The 19006-nt window shown below is 45.9% G+C and overlaps 1 protein-coding gene across 3 annotated transcripts in view; it reads left to right on the top strand.

The window, feature by feature from the left end:
* Nucleotides 1–19006, top strand: part of LOC137377949 (gamma-aminobutyric acid receptor subunit gamma-4-like) — a 396241-nt gene that overhangs the window by 257118 nt on the left and 120117 nt on the right. For all 3 annotated transcript variants that reach the window (XM_068048013.1, XM_068048012.1, XM_068048014.1), the window contains exon 6: nucleotides 11015–11152. In XM_068048013.1, the coding sequence (XP_067904114.1) occupies nucleotides 11015–11152 (138 nt within the window). The remainder of the gene's footprint in view (nucleotides 1–11014; nucleotides 11153–19006) is intronic.

Raw genomic sequence — 19006 nt, 5'->3', positions numbered from 1 at the left:
TCATTCTTGGCAGGTGGGTGGGAGGGGTGGGTCTGCATGACAGGGGTGAAATTGGTCTGAAGCGACAGCTAGTTGACAATACCATTTATACACACAGAAGACAATGGAATGGTAAGTCCGGCGGGGTGCACAGTTGGGCAGGCGATTCATTCTTGCTGACTTTGCTCTACCCACCCCACCCCCAAGATCGATTTCACATCCATTATCTTGACTTAATCTGGTGCAGAGGGAGTTATAGAGAAAGACAATTTAAAACTAGGGGTTATTTAACATTCCAATAACAAAAACAGATTGGTGAGTAAAATTGCAGATGCAATTACCTGTGAAAGATTTCTATTGATATTCCACCTTATTAAGATTCAGAAACATCCCAAAGTATCTTAAAGGCAGTAAATTATTTTGAGGCGCATTGAAGGTGAATGTAACATGGCAACCAGTTTGCACAGAAAGAATGTAAGATTTGCTTTTCTAATAAACACCTTTCACAACCTTCAGACACCCCAAAGTGTTTTATAACAAATAAAGTATTTTTGAAGTATAGTCACTGTTGTAATGTAGGAAGTGTGCAACCAAATTGCACACAGCAAGATCCCACAAACAGCAACAAAATAAATGATCAGATGATCTGTTTTAGTGATGTTGGTTGAGGGATAAATATGGGTCAGGATACAGAAAAGTACCTCTTTGAATAGTGCTGTGCTATCTTTTACATGTACCTGAGGGGACAGACAGGAGCTCAGTTTAATGTCTCACCAAGACCAGCTCCACCAGCCGCGCGGCACTCGCTCAGTACTGCACTGGCATGTCAATCTTAGATCTTGTGTCTGCAGAATGTCTTAATCCCATGACTTCCTTACTGAAAGATTAAAGTACTATCCACTCAGCGACAGCTGACTCCAGTGTAAGTGCCTCCAGAGAATAGATTAGATTAGATTAGAGATACAGCACTGAAACAGGCCCTTCGGCCCACCGAGTCTGTGCCGACCATCAACCACCCATAACATGGCCAGTTGATTTTTATTTAGTGGCAATAGATTAGGAAGGAATCCTTATGTTGGAGATGAAGAACATATATGATTGTGAAGTAAAAATTGGGACGTCAACTGGATTTTGTAGCTGGAGCTCTATCTGTCAGGAGCATGGTTTGAACATTGTAGTTTCAAATTCAGAGATAGACTTACTACCACGGAGCCAATGCTGGCTCCAGCCACAGCACCGGCGACATCCCCACTGACTGTTAATGAGAAGAGCGTGAGTGGAACTGACGTCAGTGATGCACTCACTGTGGATTGGCTGCTAGTATCCAATGTCTAAGCTCAAGAATCATTTCCTGAACAAGATAATAAAGCTGAAAATGCTCAGGAAATGCAGAAAAACTCAGCGGGTCTGGCAGCATATGTGTGCAGGGAGAAACAGAGTTAACGGGTTGAATTTTCCTGCGTGCTTTGGAAACCCAACATCAGGACCATATGTGGGTCCCGAGCAGACACTTGTCGTCAAGGCATCCACCAACCAATTAAGGATGGCGGGCAGATTCCTGAAGTAGGAGGCCCAATGAGAGGGCTTGGTGCAATGGCTGGACAGAAGCCCTATTGGGAGAGGTGAGCACTACTGGAAAAGAGAGAGACCCTGGGGGTGCCTCAAAATAGAGGTGCTCATGAAGGCTTCCCTCTTCAGTGATGAAAAGGATGAGAAAATACGGTGAGGGGCCTCAGGGTGGAGGATTGTCCCCTCTAGAAGAGTGGTTGTGGCCGCTCCTGGATCTCTGTGGGCGTTGCGGCCTCCAATGCTGCCAGATAATTCAGCCACCCCTGGGTGACCTCCCAGCGAGAGGCCGCCTCTGCAGCGTCGCTGGTCTCCTGACACAGCAGGGGACCCACCTGACACTTGGACAGTTGCAGTGCTGAGGGAAAATAACACTTGATTGGGGCCTTAATTGGCTTCATTGCCTGCCCGCCTCTGTGGAGCCGGCTGCCGAATCCCGTAGCAGCCCCTCCCTGGGAAAGTTGCCTGGAGGCAGGACAACATGGGGAGCTGTCTCAACAGAGTTTCCCACTGCTTTCCTGGACCCCTGCTTTCAAACCCATCTCCACAGACCTGGGAAAATCTAGCCCAATGTTTCAGTGTTTTGTCAGTTTCTCTCTCCACCGATGCTGCCTGACCTGCTGTGTATTTCCAGCATTTTCTGTTTTTATTTCAGTTTTCCAGCATCCGCAGTATTTTGTTTTTTTCATTACTTGAATAAGCCCTGGGAGGACTGCTGTTAAATGTTGAGCTTTTCCCCAGCAGGAGGGCAGAAAATCGACATCAAGAGCGGTCCAAATACAAGAAGGTTGTGGAATAAAGGGACAACATTTGCAAACACACTTTAAAGCAAATTATAAATCACAGCACCGCACCCAATCCAATTAGGACAGCTGGTTAATGGTCCAAGACCTGAATCCAAATCAGCTCATAATGCCATTGTGCCAGTTCAATTCTATCATTCACCAGCTCCTCTCATTACCCCGGAATAATCAAGCCACCAAGATGTAAAGTGAGCCATTGAATGAATCAACCTTCATTTGAATAATGTCAGACTGCTGAATACTGCAGAGGCACTGGGTTCAAATCGAGCGCAGACAGAAAGGATGAAACCATCCTCTGCCAGTGCTTTCCAATCCATTAACCACTCTCCACATGTGGCTAATTGGAAATCCAGATGCCTAATTGAATTTCAGATCATGAAATAAAAACATGAAATACACACAGTTCTTGGACAAATGCTGTAGCATTTGTCGGCCCTGCCGGAGCCAAGTGCGGAGGTGGGCAGGCGCACAGGTTAACGCCACAGGCTAATGTGCCAGTTTGATGTCACCGTTCTGACTGCCGGCAATTTTGCTTTGGAGGGTGGGACCTGGAAACCCGCCTGATTCGGATAATAGGCCGACTGATCTTTTTAACAAACTTGTTGTCAGCTCGTCAAGGGCCAGTTTGGAATTTTAGCGCGGGTGCACAGGTTTCACGATGGATCAGGAGCAATCCAGGTGGAAGGAGGCGACAACACAGAGGAGAGCTAGTCATAGCTGCTCCATACAATTAGTTGGGCTCATAAAAGGGTGCACAGCTGAGTGGGGCACTCAGCCATTGGCACACAGGTACCATCGAGCGAGCAGAGTTAGCACAGCAAGTGGTCTGTGTGCACTCGCGCAGTGTCGGGGCTGGTGACCCTCCAGGGATCATGGGGCCCTAAGGGGGGAGGGGGCTTTTATGTGGGGCAGTAAACATTTTGAGTGCAGCTGACCACAAGCAAGGCAACAGGAGGGCATGGGATTAAGGTACTCAGACATAAGGTCGAGTAATGATGAGCATCAGCCTCAGCAGCAGATGGGCACGCCCTGGGCATGAAGAGAAACAAAGGGCAGGAAGAGAACAAAGGCCATACCCTCAGCATCAAATGTACCACCAAAGAAGAAGCGACCTGGACATCAGGTCAGAGAATCAGTGTCGCAGGAGACTGTGCCTATCTAGGCAGTTGGTCAGTGAAATTTGTTCCCTCATTGAGGAAGACCTCATACCTCACATTACTGCTTGCCATGCCCTACCAGTGGCCGTGAAAGTCACTGTGGCCTTGAACTTCTTTGCCTCTGTCTCCTTCCAAAGATCAGCAGCGGACCTTCGTGGCGTCACACAAGTAGCAGCACACCATTGCATTTCACAGGTCACTGATGCCCTATTTGCGAGAGCTGGACAGTACAATTTCAAACAGATGGGGCTTTGCTGGCACAATGGACAGTGGGATTCTCCTCTATTGCTGGATTCCCGCAGATGCAGTGTCATCAACGATTGCACTCATGTGGCCATCAAAGCAACGAGTGAGTAGCCAGTTCGATTCATCAACAGGAAAGGCTTCAGCTTGTATGTGACCACAATAAGAACTTTATACATGTGTGCATTCACTATCCTGGGAGCTGTCATGATGCCTTCATCATCCGGCAGTCCAGGGTTCTGCAGCTCTTCATGCTACCTTCCAAATTTCATGGATGGAATTTAGTGCACAAGGGATATCACTTGAAGAGATGGCTACTCTCCCCTTTACGTGACCCTGAGACAGAACCACAGAGTCACTACAACCGAAGCCATCTGCTCACAAGGACTACCATTGAGCAGGCCATCGGGCTTCTGAAGATGCGGTTCTGGTGCCTGGACTGGTCGGGCTGTGCCCTACAATACACTTCTGCAAGGGTCTCGCGCATTGTGGTGGTCTGCTGCACTCTCCATAACATGGCCCCGCAGAGAGGTGTACACCTTGAAGAGAGTGAGGCACTAGAATGACACAGCTCATTGAAGGAGGAGGAAGAGGAGGAGGAAGATGCAGAGCAGAATGGTGCCCATGCTGTGGGAGGTGGCCGCAGCCAGTTCAGGAGTCAAAGCTCTGGCATCAATTCCAAGGAGCATCTGAGGCAGGCACGTTTCACCTGAGTGCTTCTCATCCAGCAGGACTGCATGCTGTGCAAGTCACTTTGATCTATCTGTGAGAGACACAACTTTGATTAGGTGCACTCATACCACAAATGAATGGTGCTCATCAGTGCAGCAGTCTCGGTGTCCTGTGTGAAGACCATTGCCTCCCTTCACCACTTCTTCCCTCTTTTCCAGTTTTGCCATTAAGAAAATGAAAGCTCACATGTCTGAAGTCATGTGTCAACATTTACAGTGTTAGCAAAAAGTTACAAAGTGCACATTTAAAATAAACCTTAGTGAACCACTTAGTGCTCTGACCAACGCAGTGGCCGCTGTTCTCAGCCACTTCTATGCAGTCCTCCTCTTGTGGCCTCTGATGAGATGGAGGCAGCTGCTCGTGTGTGTCTGCTTGTGGCTGAGGTGCATGTGGTGGGTCGTCCTCACTGTGGAGGTGACATTAGGGGCACCTCCAGATGCTGCTGCAATGGTGCACAGGACCCTGCTGCATAGATGGCCCCTCAGCCAGAGGGGCCAAGGAGGCTGATTATGATGATGATGATGCACAATGAGGGGTGGCACCCACATCTTGAATGGCACTCTGGATTGCTGCAGGGAACCCCTCCATCCACTTTATGCATCTTTGCGCCATCAACTCCACTGACTGGTCCATGCTACAGAGCATGGCATGCATTGTGTACCTGTCAGTGCATTTTTCCTGCATCCACTCCAAGTGCTGCCCCATATGGCTCTCCATGAGATGGCTCACTCTCTCAATAGAGGAGCTCATGCTTTCAAAGCCCTGAGCCATTGTGGTGCGCATGAAGTGAATGGATTCCTCCGATTCTTGCCTATGACCCTGCAGTGCCTCAGGGAATTCCAACATGTGGGCACATATCTCTTACTGCTGGTCAAAATAGAATCTCCTTTCTTATGACTCCCGAGGCCCTGCATCTGTGCCCAGTTGAGCACGGCTGTGTCTGTCCTCCATACTCTGAGGGAGATTACTTACAGCTATTTCTGTCTCTCTCACCTCCTCCTCCTCCTCCTCACTATTGCTGTGCTCTTCAGCCAGTGTCACCCTATCAAATTGTGCACGAGGACCCACCACTGTGAGCGTATCTGCACTGGTGGAAGGTGTACTTGAATGATGTGATGCTTCTTGGTCAGCTGGTTCGGATTTTTTGAGAGGCCCTGGTGAGGCTGCTGTTACTTTTGTGCACCCCCACCACGTATGGCTCTATGGGAGACATAAGAAGGAGATCATGAGAACATGCCTGTGAGAGTGGATGCCTCTACAGAGCTGAGGCTTCCCAATGCAGCTGAGCCTTTGGTATGCAGTCAGATAGGGCAGAGTGCATTCTATCCCCTTCATCTACAGACCTCAATATGGTTTCACCCTCTCCTCCAGGTACTCCTACCTCTCCATCGTCGCTTGGTCATGCAGGGCCATCCTGGCGATTTCCATCACTGCCTCCTCCATGGCTGAGGATAGAGACCTGGGACACTCCTCCTCCTAAGCGAGCCCTCTCCCACGAATTATGTGCCTACTTCCCCTGCAATGACAAAAGAGCGAATGATGCCAGCATCTCACTTACATAACAAGCTGAAAATCGGTGCTGCCAGATTCTTAACAGCGCTAGGGCTTTGAGTCTTGCTGACTGGTCAATGATCACCCTGGGCACACATTTCTCCAACGTTCAGGAGCACCGTACACTTCAGGCTTCTGATCTGCTGTGTCTGCTGGAAGCGACAGACCTGGAGGCCTGTCATCTGGGTCTTGCATCACACTCACCTTGCCAGAACAAAGAAGGTCGTTAAACCTCTTGTGGCACTGCATCCTGTTCCACCGCACAACACCTTGTCTGCTGACTTTTTCTGTGACCTCCAATCAGGCCTGCTTGGTTTGACTAGGTGGCCTTCTCCTGCCACTCTCCAGACACAAGACCTCCCTCCTCTCTCTCACAGACTCCAGCAGCACCTCAAGGACTGCATCTGTGAAGTGTGGGGTAGCCCTGCCCCAAGTGCCTGGCCTCTGCCTCTTGTCTTGTTGAGCTGGACCTTGCATGTTGATTCAAAACAGCTGCTCAGTAATGGCTGCTGTGATGCCTTTGAATTGGGCCCGCACTTTATAAGTCCCACCTCCATCCCATGCCCGCTATCGCGAATTGGCCGCCAAACTCGCCCTCCAGCCAAGTAGCAGCAGACATTGGGGAAATTCACAGGCTGTGACTACATGCACCCACCCACAGTCCAGGATCAGATCCTGGAAATGGTTCCAACATCGGGTTTCTGGCCCTGGAGGCAAAATCCTGTCTGTGATTTCAATATTTGCATGGTGCATTCATATGAACTTTAACTTTCCTGTGTTTGTTGGTAATATGGTTAGATGAAAAGCAGAGCATGTGAGAGTGTTCTGTGATCATTGTGAGTGTTTTACTTGCTTGGTTACTGAATGGTGCTAGTTGTTTGTTCAGTAAATATACTCATGTGAAGCACACCTACTTGTATTGTGTGAGGGTGTGTAAAGGGTTTTCACCTAAAATTCATGCATGTGGCTAAAACAGTGTCATTGTAGCCATACCTGTGACGAGTCATTCCTATTGAACAACTGTCATGAACTTGTGCTATGCCGAATGCTGATTTTTTAATTCATTGGTTGGCAATGACCTTAGAATGGCTTAAGAATTTTGAATGAGATGCCTGCCCTACCTTCATTAACAAGACATTTAAGGCAATCTTAGAACATTAACACTGGTGGAAACAAACCACTCAAGGGGTAATTGCTGAAACAATGGGACCCCTGAGAGAGATTGGAATTCTTAGACCTGATCTAATTAAGTTGCAAAAGAGAGAATACTCTAAGCCATCATGTGACAGACTCACCATCTGTGTGAAACTAGCTACTCCTTCTCTCTACAGTCAGACAAGTACCAGAGACTGACCAGCGAAGGACCCAAGTGGGGTCTATCTCTCTCTCTGTCTCTTTCCAGGTGACCTTGCAAGTTTGAACCCTGCCTGCAGGCTATAATCATCTAAAACTATCATTGCTGCAGACAGAGGCCCTGGGAAGAGAACCATCTGCATCAGTGTCTCCAAGAAAACCCTGAACTGGTCGGCCACATCTACCAGCCAGAAATTCAGGACCACCAAGTTCAGCTGGAAGACAACTGAATTACCAGAGTCCACAGACTGTATCCTTTTTTTTATTTGCTCTGGTCACTAATCCAACCAAACTCTTCTTTTCCACTCTCCATTGTGTGTATGTGTGAAAGTTAGAGCATAGTTTATGATTTCACTTAGATCGGGTTTTGGTTTTAGGTAAAATAAACTAAGCTTTTTTTTTTGTTTAAACTCAAGAAAACTTGTCCAATTTGTTCTTTTCTGATCATAGCACATAAAAAGTTAAATACTCACTGAATTGGTAAGCATACCCACTTTTTAAAAGAAGTAAACCCTGTTGTGGTCAAACAAGGAGAGGGACCAGAGAGGAGCCTTTTGACCCCTTCTCACCTGATCATAACAATAACGCTAACCTGTATGAATTCAGATTGAGTATTCACATCCCAGTACCTAGAGGGCATCTGTCCTAAGAATGAAGTTGCCTAAAATTGACATTCCTTGACATTACTTGTCCATTTATTCCACTAGCCTGTCTGTCCTCTTGAAGTCTATTACTGTCCTTCTCACAGTTCACACACTTCCAAGTTTTGTGTCACCTGCAAATTTTGAAATTGTGCCCTGTACACCCAAGTCTAGGTCATCAATATATATCATGAAAAGCAGTGTTCCTAGTACCAACCCCTGGGGAACCCTACTATATACCTTCTTCCAACCTGAAAAACAACCATTCACCACGACTCTCTGTTTCCTGTCACTCAGCCACTTCAGATCCATGCTGCCACTGTCCATTTTATTATTTAAGCTTCAACTTTGTAGGCAAACTATTATGTGGCACTTTATCAAATGCCTGTTAGAAATCCATGCACACTATATCAGCTGCATTACCGTTATCAACCCTCTCTGTTACTTCATGTAAAAACTCAATGAACTTAGTTCAACATAATTTTACTTCACAAATCCATGCTGGCTTTCCTTAATTTAATCCACCCTTGTCCAAAGTGACTGTTAATTTTGACACAGATTCATGTTTCTAAAAATTTTCTCACCACCAAGGTTAAACTGACTGGCCTATAGTTGCTGGGCTTATCCTTAAACCCTTTTCTGAACAAGGGTGTAACATTTTCAAATCTCCAGTCTTCCGGCATCACCTATGTATTGAAGGACGATTGGAAGATTAAAGCCAGTGCTTCCGCAATTTCCACCCTTACTTCCCTTAGTATCCTTGGATGCATCCAGTGATTGATCAATTTTAAGTACTGCCAGCCTTTCTAATAACTCCTCTTTATCAAATGTTATCCTGTCCAGAATCTCAACTACCTCCTCTTTCACTGTGACTTTGGCAGTATCTTCTTCCTTGGTAAAGACAGATGCAAAGTACTCATTTAGTACCTCAGCCATGCACCCTGTCTCCATGTGCAAATCCCCTTTTTGGTCCCTAATCGGCCCCACTCATCTTCTTACGACCATTTTACTGCTGATATGCCTATAGAAGACTTTTGTATTCCCTTTTATGTTAGTTGCCGGTCTCTCTTATTTCCTTTTTCACTTTCCCTCTGAACTTTCTGTATTCAGTCTGCTTGTTATTTATGTTATTGACCTGACATCTGTCATATAAGAACAAAGAACAAAGTACAAAGAAAATTACAGCCCCCTTTTTTTGTTTCATCTTACTTTCTATCTCTTTCATCACCCAGAGAGCTCTGTCTTTGCTTGTCCTACCTTTCCTCCGTCGTGGAATGTATCCTTACTGTACATGAACCATCTGCCCTTTAGATACAGCCCATTGTTTTGTTATAGTTTTACCTGATAATCTTTCATTCCAATTTGCCTGCGACACATCTGTTCTCACCCCTCTGAAATTGGCCCTCCTTTTTCAATGAAATATTTTTACTCTAGATTGCTCCTTGCCCTTTTCCATAGCTGATCTTAACCTTATAATACTATAATCACTGTTCCCTAAATGTTACCCTCAGACACTTAATCCGCTTGATCCAACTCATTCTCCAGAGCCAGATCCAGCATTGCCTTCTTCCTTATTGAGAAACATACTGATTTAGAAAATTCTCCTGAATACACTTCAGAAACTCTTCTCCCTCTTTGCCTTTTACACTACTGCTATCCCAGTCTATATTAAAGTCCCCCATTATCACTATAGTTTTTGCACATCTCTGGAATTTCCCCACAATTTGCTCCTCTATATCTTTCCCAATACTTGGTAGCCTATAGAATACACTCAGTAGTGAAATGGTACCTCTATTGTGTAACTAGGGCTCCTTGATGTCACATTCAGCCAACTGTCAAGTGCAATCACTCTCACCTCTGGAGCCCAGCAGTTTTGTTCATGTTTGGACCAAGGCTGTAACGAGGTCTAGAGCTGAGTGATTTCTGCTCTCAGAGGGTTTTATGGAATAGTGTAGAGGGAGCTTTACTCTCTCATTAAACCTTGCTTGACCTGCCATGGGAGTATATGATGGACCGCGTAGAGTATGCTTTACTCTGTATATAACTCATGCTTGTGAATGTTTGATGGGACAGTGTAGAGGGAGCTTTATTCTGAAATTAACCTGTGCTATTCCTCTCCTGCCCTGGGAGTGTTTGATGGGACAATGTAGAGTAAGATTTACTCTGTAGCTAACTTGTGCTGCACCTGTCCTGGGAATGGTTGATTGGACAATGTAGAGTGAACATTATTTTGTATTTAACCTGTGCTGTTCCTCCCCTGTCCTGGGAGTGTTTAATAGGACAGTGTAAAGTGAAATTTACTCTGTATTAAACTTATTCTGTTTCGGTTCTGGGAAAATGTATATTTTCTATGCTCAGCACTATCATTCCTTAATTTGGCCAGTTTATGACGTGGCTCAGTGGGGAGCACTCCTGCCTCTGATTCAGAAGGTCATCTTTTCACGTCTGACTTCAGAGACCTGAGTATAAATTCTAGGCTGTCAGTCCCGTGCAGTCCTGTATTCTTGGAGGTGCTGACCTTTGGATAACTTGAGGCCCCATCCGCTCTCTGAAGTGGCTATACGCTATCCGATGGCCACTATTTTGAGGGACAGCAGGGGAGTTGTTCCTGGTATCAGTTGTTCCTAATGTGCTGACCACTATTTGGCTCTCAACCAACATCATTAAAATAGATTATCTGGTCATTATCACTGTGCTGCTTGTAGGAGCTTACTGTGTGCAAATTGCCTGCTGCGTTTCCTACATTATAACATTGCCGAAAGTACAAAAGTACTTGATTGGCTGTAAAGCACTTTGGGATGTCATAAGAGCATGAACAGTTCTGTAGAAATGCAAATTCCTGAACTGTTCATAGAAATGAGTATGAACCCTCTTCCTTTGGGCTTTGATTGTGCATTACACCAATGGAGCTAGCCCACACGTTTCTATGAGTGTGGTATCATTAATTTAATGACAGTACACAGTGACCCTGCTTTGTTGTGTACTGCAGATGGCTATCCAAGAGATGAGATAACATACAGGTGGAGGAAGTATTCGATTGAAGTGGCACACCAACGATCCTGGAGACTCTACCAGTTTGATTTTGTCAGCCTCAGGAACACGACAGAAGTCCTCAAAACTACAGCAGGTGAGGACAGTTTGAACATTAGGCTCAGGGTTTAGGATTCACCTCATTTGAACGGGAGCTCAGTGAGTGGGGAAATGAGCCAATCACGAGTCACTGAACCTAACTTACATTGATGGTCTGCAGGGATAAATCCAACCTTCCATTTGGGTCTGTGAAGCTATAGGTACCAGCGCTGTGGATTATGGAGTAAATTGTGCAATACCCCTATCCCTGTGCCACTCAAAGACAACATAGCCATCATTTCATGCTGAGACCACTGTGGTTCATTATAGACAGAAATGGTTTGGACTCCGAAACTTGGAGTTACAGTGTTGAATTTTGCAGACAATACTAAATTAGGTCATGCAGCTAATAGTGTGGAGCACTGCACCAAAATACAGGAAAACCGAAACAAGCTTGCAGAATGAGCGGACCAATGACAAATGAAATTCAATTTCGTAAAGTGTGAGGTGCTCATTATGATAGGAGGAAAAAGGAAGCCATCTAATTCCTTGGAAAATCAGAACCTAAGTGGGCAGAGGAGCAAAAAGATCTGGGAATAGAACTATATAAATCGCTAAATGTAGCAACACAAGTTGATGAGGACATGTTGGGCAGAATCTTACCAACTTTGAACTTTTTCTGCACTTGGAACCAAAAGCAGATCCCAACCACTCCTGTGTTGGCTGACTGCACGGCGTTGCGATCTCATGGGAGGCGGCCAATTAAAAGGCCACCTCCGCGTTCACTGTATAGTTAAGGATGCCGGGCAGGTTCCCAAGGCAGGAGGCCCAATCAGATGACCCAAAGCTCTGAACGGCTGGAAGCCTCACTGGGAGAGGTGTGCACTGCTGAGGCAGGTGGGAGATGGTGACGGCATCTCAAAATGTGAGCATTCTCTGAAGCCACATGGAAATTTAAAGATGAAGAATGGCCATTGCTTGTGGCCACAGCTGTGCCCTTCTCATCCCAGTGGCTCCATGATGGGGGTATTGAGAGAAAACGTCGATGCCCCCTGGCACGCTGCCTGAAGGACACTTCCAGGTATCCGCCGGGCTCTGGGCTCAGCAAGGGGCCCGTCTGAAATCAGGAAGCTGCCAGTAGTGCCAGGATCTTGACCCCATTTGGTCCTTTAATGGGCATAATTGTCTACCTGCCACTGCCAAGTGGGTAGCCGCTACCATTGACCCCACCTCCAGCAAGAATTCCCGCAGGCAGGACTGCATCGGGGAGCCGACCCAATGTACTATTTTCAAATTTCACTCCCGGTCCCACCTCCAACCCACCTCCCCGAGGCTGATAAGATTCTGCCCAAAAACCACTGGGGTTTGTTTCCAGCGGAACAGAATACTATCATGGTCAGATGAAGAGGGGTCAAAGGGCTTCCCTCTTTTCCCTCTCCTTGTTTGACCACAACAGGTTTAATTCTTTTTTAAATTGGATGTACTGGTCAATTCAGTAGGTGTTGGATTACTATGATCATAACAAGAACCAATCGGACAGGTTTTCTTGAGTTTAACAAAGAAAGAGGTTAACTTTATTATACCTAAACTGAACTAAGTAAAATAATAAACTATGCTACAACTTTGTTGGCCAGAGTGAGGGTAGGGCCGATCAGGGATAGTGGAGGGAACTTGTGCCCGGAGTCGGAGGAGGTAGGGGAGGTCCTAAATGAATTCCTAGCTTCAGTATTCACTAGTGAGAGAGACCTGGTCGTTTGTGAGCACAGCGTGAAACAGGCTGATATGCTCGAACAGGTTGAGGTTAAGAGGGAGGATGTGCTGGAAATTTTGAATGATATGAGGACAGATAAGTCCTCGGGGCCAGATGGGATATACCCAAGGATATTACGGGAAGCGAGGGAAGAGATTGCTGCGCCTTTGGCGATGATCTTTGCGTCTTCACTGTCCACTGGAGTAGTACCGGATGATTGGAGGGTGGCAAATGTTGTTCCCTTGTTCAAGAAAGGGAATAGGGATAACCCTGGGAATTATAGACCAGTCAGTCTTACGTCGGTAGTGGGCAAATTATTGGAGAGGATTCTGAGAAACAGGATTTATGATTATTTGGAAAAGCATAGTTTGAGTAAAGACAGTCAGCATGGCTTTGTGAGGGACAGGTCATGCCTCACAAGCCTTATTGAATTCTTTGAAGATGTGACAAAACACATTGATGAAGGAAGAGCAGTGGATGTGGTGTATATGGATTTTAGCAAGGCGTTTGATAAGGTTCCCCATGGTAGGCTCATTCAGAAAGTAAGGGGGCATGGGATTCAGGGAAAGTTGGCTGTCTGGATACAAAATTGGCTGGCCCATAGAAGACAGAGGGTGGTAGTAGATGGAAAGTATTCAGCCTGGAGCTCGGTGACCAGTGGTGTTCCGCAGGGATCTGTTCTGGGACCTCTGCTCTTTGTGATTTTTATAAATGACTTGGATGAGGAAGTGGAAGGCTGGGTTAGCAAGTTTGCTGATGACACAAAGGTTGCTGGAGTTGTGGATAGTGTGGAGGGCTGTTGTAGGTTGCAACGGGACATTGACAGGATGCAGAGCTGGGCTGAGGAGTGGCAGATGGAGTTCAACCTGGAAAAGTGTGAAGTGATTCATTTTGGAAGGTCGAATTTGAATGAGGAATACAGGCTTAAAGACAGGATTCTTGGCAGTGTGGAGGAACAGAGGGATCTTGGGGTCCATGTCCATAGATCGCTCAAAGTTGCCACCCAAGTTGATAGGGTTGTTAAGAATGCGTATGGTGTGTTGGCTTTCATTAACAGGGGGATTGAGTTTAAGAGCCGCGAGGTTATGCTGCAGCTCTATAAGGCCCTGGTTCGACCACACTTGGAATATAGTGTTCAGTTCTGGTCGCCTCATTATAGGAAGGATGTGGAAGCTTTAGAGAGGGTGCAGAGGAGATTTACCAGGATGCTGCCTGGACTGGAGGGCATGATACGAAGAAAGATTGAGGGAGCTGGAGCTTTTCTCATTGGAGCGAAGAAGGATGAGAGGTGACTTGATAAGAGGGGTACAAGATGATGAGAGGTATAGATAGAGTGGATAGTCAGAGACCTTTTCCCATGGTGGAAAGGGCTATCACCAGGGGACATAATTTTAAGGTGATTGGAGGAAGGTTTCGGGGAGATGTCAGAGGTAGGTTCTTTACACAGAGAGTGGTGGGTGCGTGGAATGCACTGCCAGCGGTGGTAGTAGAAGCAGATACATTAGGGGCATTTAAGCGACTCTTGGATAGGTACATGGATGATAGTAGAATGAAGGGTAGGTAGTTAGTTTGATCTTAGAGTTGGTTAAAGGTTTGGCACAACATTGTGGGCCGAAGGGCCTGTACTGTGCTGCACTGTTCTATGTTCTAACTTTCACACACTCACACAGACTAGAGGTTCACATAGACACAAATAAGTTACAGGGTGGTGAAGGGTAGATTGGTTGAGTTTGAGTGCATAGAAAAAATGGGGTATAGAATCTGTAGAGTTTGGTGATTCGGTTGGCTTCCAGCTGAATTTGGTGGTCCTGAGGCCTTTAATTAGAAGAGATAGATGACTGGTTCAGTGGGTCTCTTGAAGACAGTGATGCAGACGATTTCCTCCAATGGGATTTCTGATTGTAGCCAGTGTATGCAAAGGTGGTCAGTCAGCAGGCAGGGTTGTAGCTTGCAAGCTGGGATGGAGAGACAGAGAGAGAGGAAGGACCCCCACTTCGGTCTGCAGTTGTCAGAGTCCAGGTGCTTTTCCTTTCTGCTGCAGAGGAACACCAGCTTAAAACCACAGATGATGGCAGGGGTTGTGGGGTGGGGGTCCTTGTCACATGGCAGTCACCCAGTGATTCAAGCATGGTAGTTAGCAATGTATTTCTTCTTGTTAAAAAGAACAGGCAATTCCTTTAAACTTCCTGGCTCTTGGTTCTTTCTGGGATGAGCAGACATTTCATCTCCACCGCAAAAATAAAGGCAGTCACATGTGGATAACAAAGGAAGTTAAGGATTGCATAAGATTAAAAAAAGGCCTATAAAGTTGCCAGAAATAGTAGTAAACCTGAGGATTGGGAGGATTTTAGAATACAGCAAAGGAGGACTGATAACGAAAGGGAGAATAGAATATGAATGTGAGCAAAAAAAAAGAAAAACGGATTGTAAAAGCTTCTGTAGGTACGTAAAAAGGAAATGTCTGGCAAAGACAAATGTGGGTCCATTACAATTGTCAGTTTCACTGTATTCAGGTCACTGAATACCGGTCAGGGTCAGGGTATTTAGGTCACTGTACACCTACCAAATTCAGTGTTTTCGGTTCACTGTATATCTGCCAGTTTCACTGCATTCAGGTCAATGTACACCTGTCAAATTCACTGTATTCAGGTCACTGTACTCCAGTCACATTCACTGTATTCAGGCCACTGTACACCTGTCACATTCACTGTATTCAGGTCACTGTACACCTGTCACATTCACGGTATTCAGGTCACTGTACACCTGCCACATTCACTGTATTCAGGTCACTGTACACCAGTCACATTCACTGTATTCAGGTCACTGTACACCAGTCACATTCACTGTATTCAGGCCACTGTACACCTGTCACATTCACTGTATTCAGGTCACTGTACACCTGTCACATTCACGGTATTCAGGTCACTGTACACCTGCCACATTCACTGTATTCAGGTCACTGTACTCCAGTCACATTCACTGTATTCAGGTCACTGTACACCAGTCACATTCACGGTATTCAGGTCACTGTACAGCAGCCACATTCACTGTATTCAGGTCACTGTACACCTGTCACATTCACTGTATTCAGGTCACTGTACACCTGCCACATTCACTGTATTCAGGTCACTGTACTCCAGTCACATTCACTGTATTCAGGGCACTGTACACATGTCACATTCACTGTATTCAGGTCACTGTACATCTGCCACATTCACTGTGTTCAGGTCACTGTACACCTGCCACATTCACTGTATTCAGGCCAATGTACACCTGTCACATTCACTGTATTCAGGTCACTGTACACCAGTCACATTCACTGTATTCAGGCCACTGTACACCAGCCACATTCACTGTATTCAGGCCAATGTACACCTGTCACATTCACTGTATTCAGACCACTGTCACATTCATTGTATTCAGGCCACTGTACACCAGTCACATTCACTGTATTCAGGCCACTGTACACCTGTCACATTCATTGTATTCAGGCCACTGTACACCTGTCACTTTCATTGTATTCAGGCCACTGTAAACCAGTCACATTCACGGTATTCAGGCCACTGTACACCTGTCACATTCACTGTATTCAGGCCACTGTACACCTGTCACATTCACTGTATTCAGGCCACTGTACACCAGTCACATTCACTGTATTCAGGCCAATGTACACCTGTCACATTCACTGTATTCAGGCCACTGTACACCTGTCACATTCACTGTATTCAGGCCACTGTACACAAGTCACATTCACTGTATTCAGGCCAATGTACACCTGTCACATTCACTGCATTCAGGCCACTGTACACCTGTCACATTCATTGTATTCAGGCCACTGTATACCAGTAAGCCTCAGAATGTTCAGGTCATTGTAAATCTGCCAGTTTCACTGCATTCAGGTCAATGTACACCTGTCACATTCACTGTATTCAGGTCACTATACACCAGTCACATTCACTGTATTCAGGCCACTGTACACCAGTCACATTCACTGTATTCAGGCCACTGTACACCAGTCACATTCACTGTATTCAGGCCACTGTACTCCAGTCACATTCACTGTATTCAGGCCACTGTACACCTGCCACATTCACTGTATTCAGGTCACTGTACACCTGCCACATTCACTGTATTCAGGTCACTGTACACCTGCCACATTCACTGTATTCAGGTCACTGTACACCTGTCACATTCACTGTATTCAGGTCACTGTACACCTGTCACATTCACTGTATTCAGGTCACTGTGCACCTGTCACATTCATTGTATTCAGGTCACTGTACACCTGTCACATTCACTGTATTCAGGTCACTGTACACCTGCCACATTCACTGTATTCAGGTCACTGTACACCTGCCACATTCATTGTATTCAGGTCACTGTACACATGTCACATTCATTGTATTCAGGTCACTGTACACCTGTCACATTCACTGTATTCAGGCCACTGTACACCAGTCACATTCATTGTATACAGGTCACTGTACACCAGTCACATTCACTCTATTCAGGCCTCTGTACACCAGTCACATTCACTGTATTCAGGCCACTGTACACCTGCCACATTCACTGTATTCAGGTCACTGTACACCTGCCACATTCATTGTATACAGGTCACTGTACACCTGTCACATTCATTGTATACAGGTCACTGTACACCTGTCACATTCACTGTATTCAGGACACTGTACACCTGTCACATTCACTGTATTCAGGTCACTGTACACCTGTCACATTCATTGTATTCAGGTCACTGTACACCAGTCACATTCACTGTATTCAGGTCACTGTACACCAGTCACATTCATTGTATACAGGTCACTGTACACCTGTCACATTCACTGTATTCAGGTCACTGTACACCTGTCACATTCACTGTATTCAGGTCACTGTACACCTGTCACATTCACTGTATTCAGGCCACTGTACACCAGTCACATTCACTGTATTCAGGTCACTGTACACCAGTCACATTCACTGTATTCAGGTCACTGTACACCTGCCACATTCACTTTATTCAGGTCACTGTGCACCTGCCACATTCACTGTATTCAGGCCACTGTACACCTGTCACATTCATTGTATTCAGGTCACTGTACACCAGTCACATTCACTGTATTCAGGTCACTGTACACCTGTCACATTCACTGTATTCAGGTCACTGTACACCAGTCACATTCACTGTATTCAGGTCACTGTACACCAGTCACATTCATTGTATACAGACCACTGTACACCTGTCACATTCATTGTATTCAGGTCACTGTACACCTGTCACATTCACTGTATTCAGACCACTGTACACCAGTCACATTCACTGTATTCAGGTCACTGTACACCTGTCACATTCACTGTATTCAGGCCAATGTACACCTGTCACATTCACTGTATTCAGGCCACTGTACACCTGTCACATTCACTGTATTCAGGCCACTGTACACAAGTCACATTCACTGTATTCAGGCCAATGTACACCTGTCACATTCACTGCATTCAGGCCACTGTACACCTGTCACATTCATTGTATTCAGGCCACTGTATACCAGTAAGCCTCAGAATGTTCAGGTCATTGTAAATCTGCCAGTTTCACTGCATTCAGGTCAATGTACACCTGTCACATTCACTGTATTCAGGTCACTATACACCAGTCACATTCACTGTATTCAGGCCACTGTACACCAGTCACATTCACTGTATTCAGGCCACTGTACACCAGTCACATTCACTGTATTCAGGCCACTGTACTCCAGTCACATTCACTGTATTCAGGCCACTGTACACCTGCCACATTCACTGTATTCAGGTCACTGTACACCTGCCACATTCACTGTATTCAGGTCACTGTACACCTGCCACATTCACTGTATTCAGGTCATTGTACACCTGTCACATTCACTGTATTCAGGTCACTGTACACCTGTCACATTCACTGTATTCAGGTCACTGTGCACCTGTCACATTCATTGTATTCAGGTCACTGTACACCTGTCACATTCACTGTATTCAGGTCACTGTACACCTGCCACATTCACTGTATTCAGGTCACTGTACACCTGCCACATTCATTGTATTCAGGTCACTGTACACATGTCACATTCATTGTATTCAGGTCACTGTACACCTGTCACATTCACTGTATTCAGGCCACTGTACACCAGTCAC

The sequence above is a fragment of the Heterodontus francisci genome, chromosome 15, assembly GCF_036365525.1.
Source record: "Heterodontus francisci isolate sHetFra1 chromosome 15, sHetFra1.hap1, whole genome shotgun sequence".
Classification (NCBI taxonomy): domain Eukaryota; kingdom Metazoa; phylum Chordata; class Chondrichthyes; order Heterodontiformes; family Heterodontidae; genus Heterodontus; species Heterodontus francisci.
Note: the sequence above shows the minus strand (reverse complement) of the source record. Positions and strands in the feature narration are given on the sequence as shown.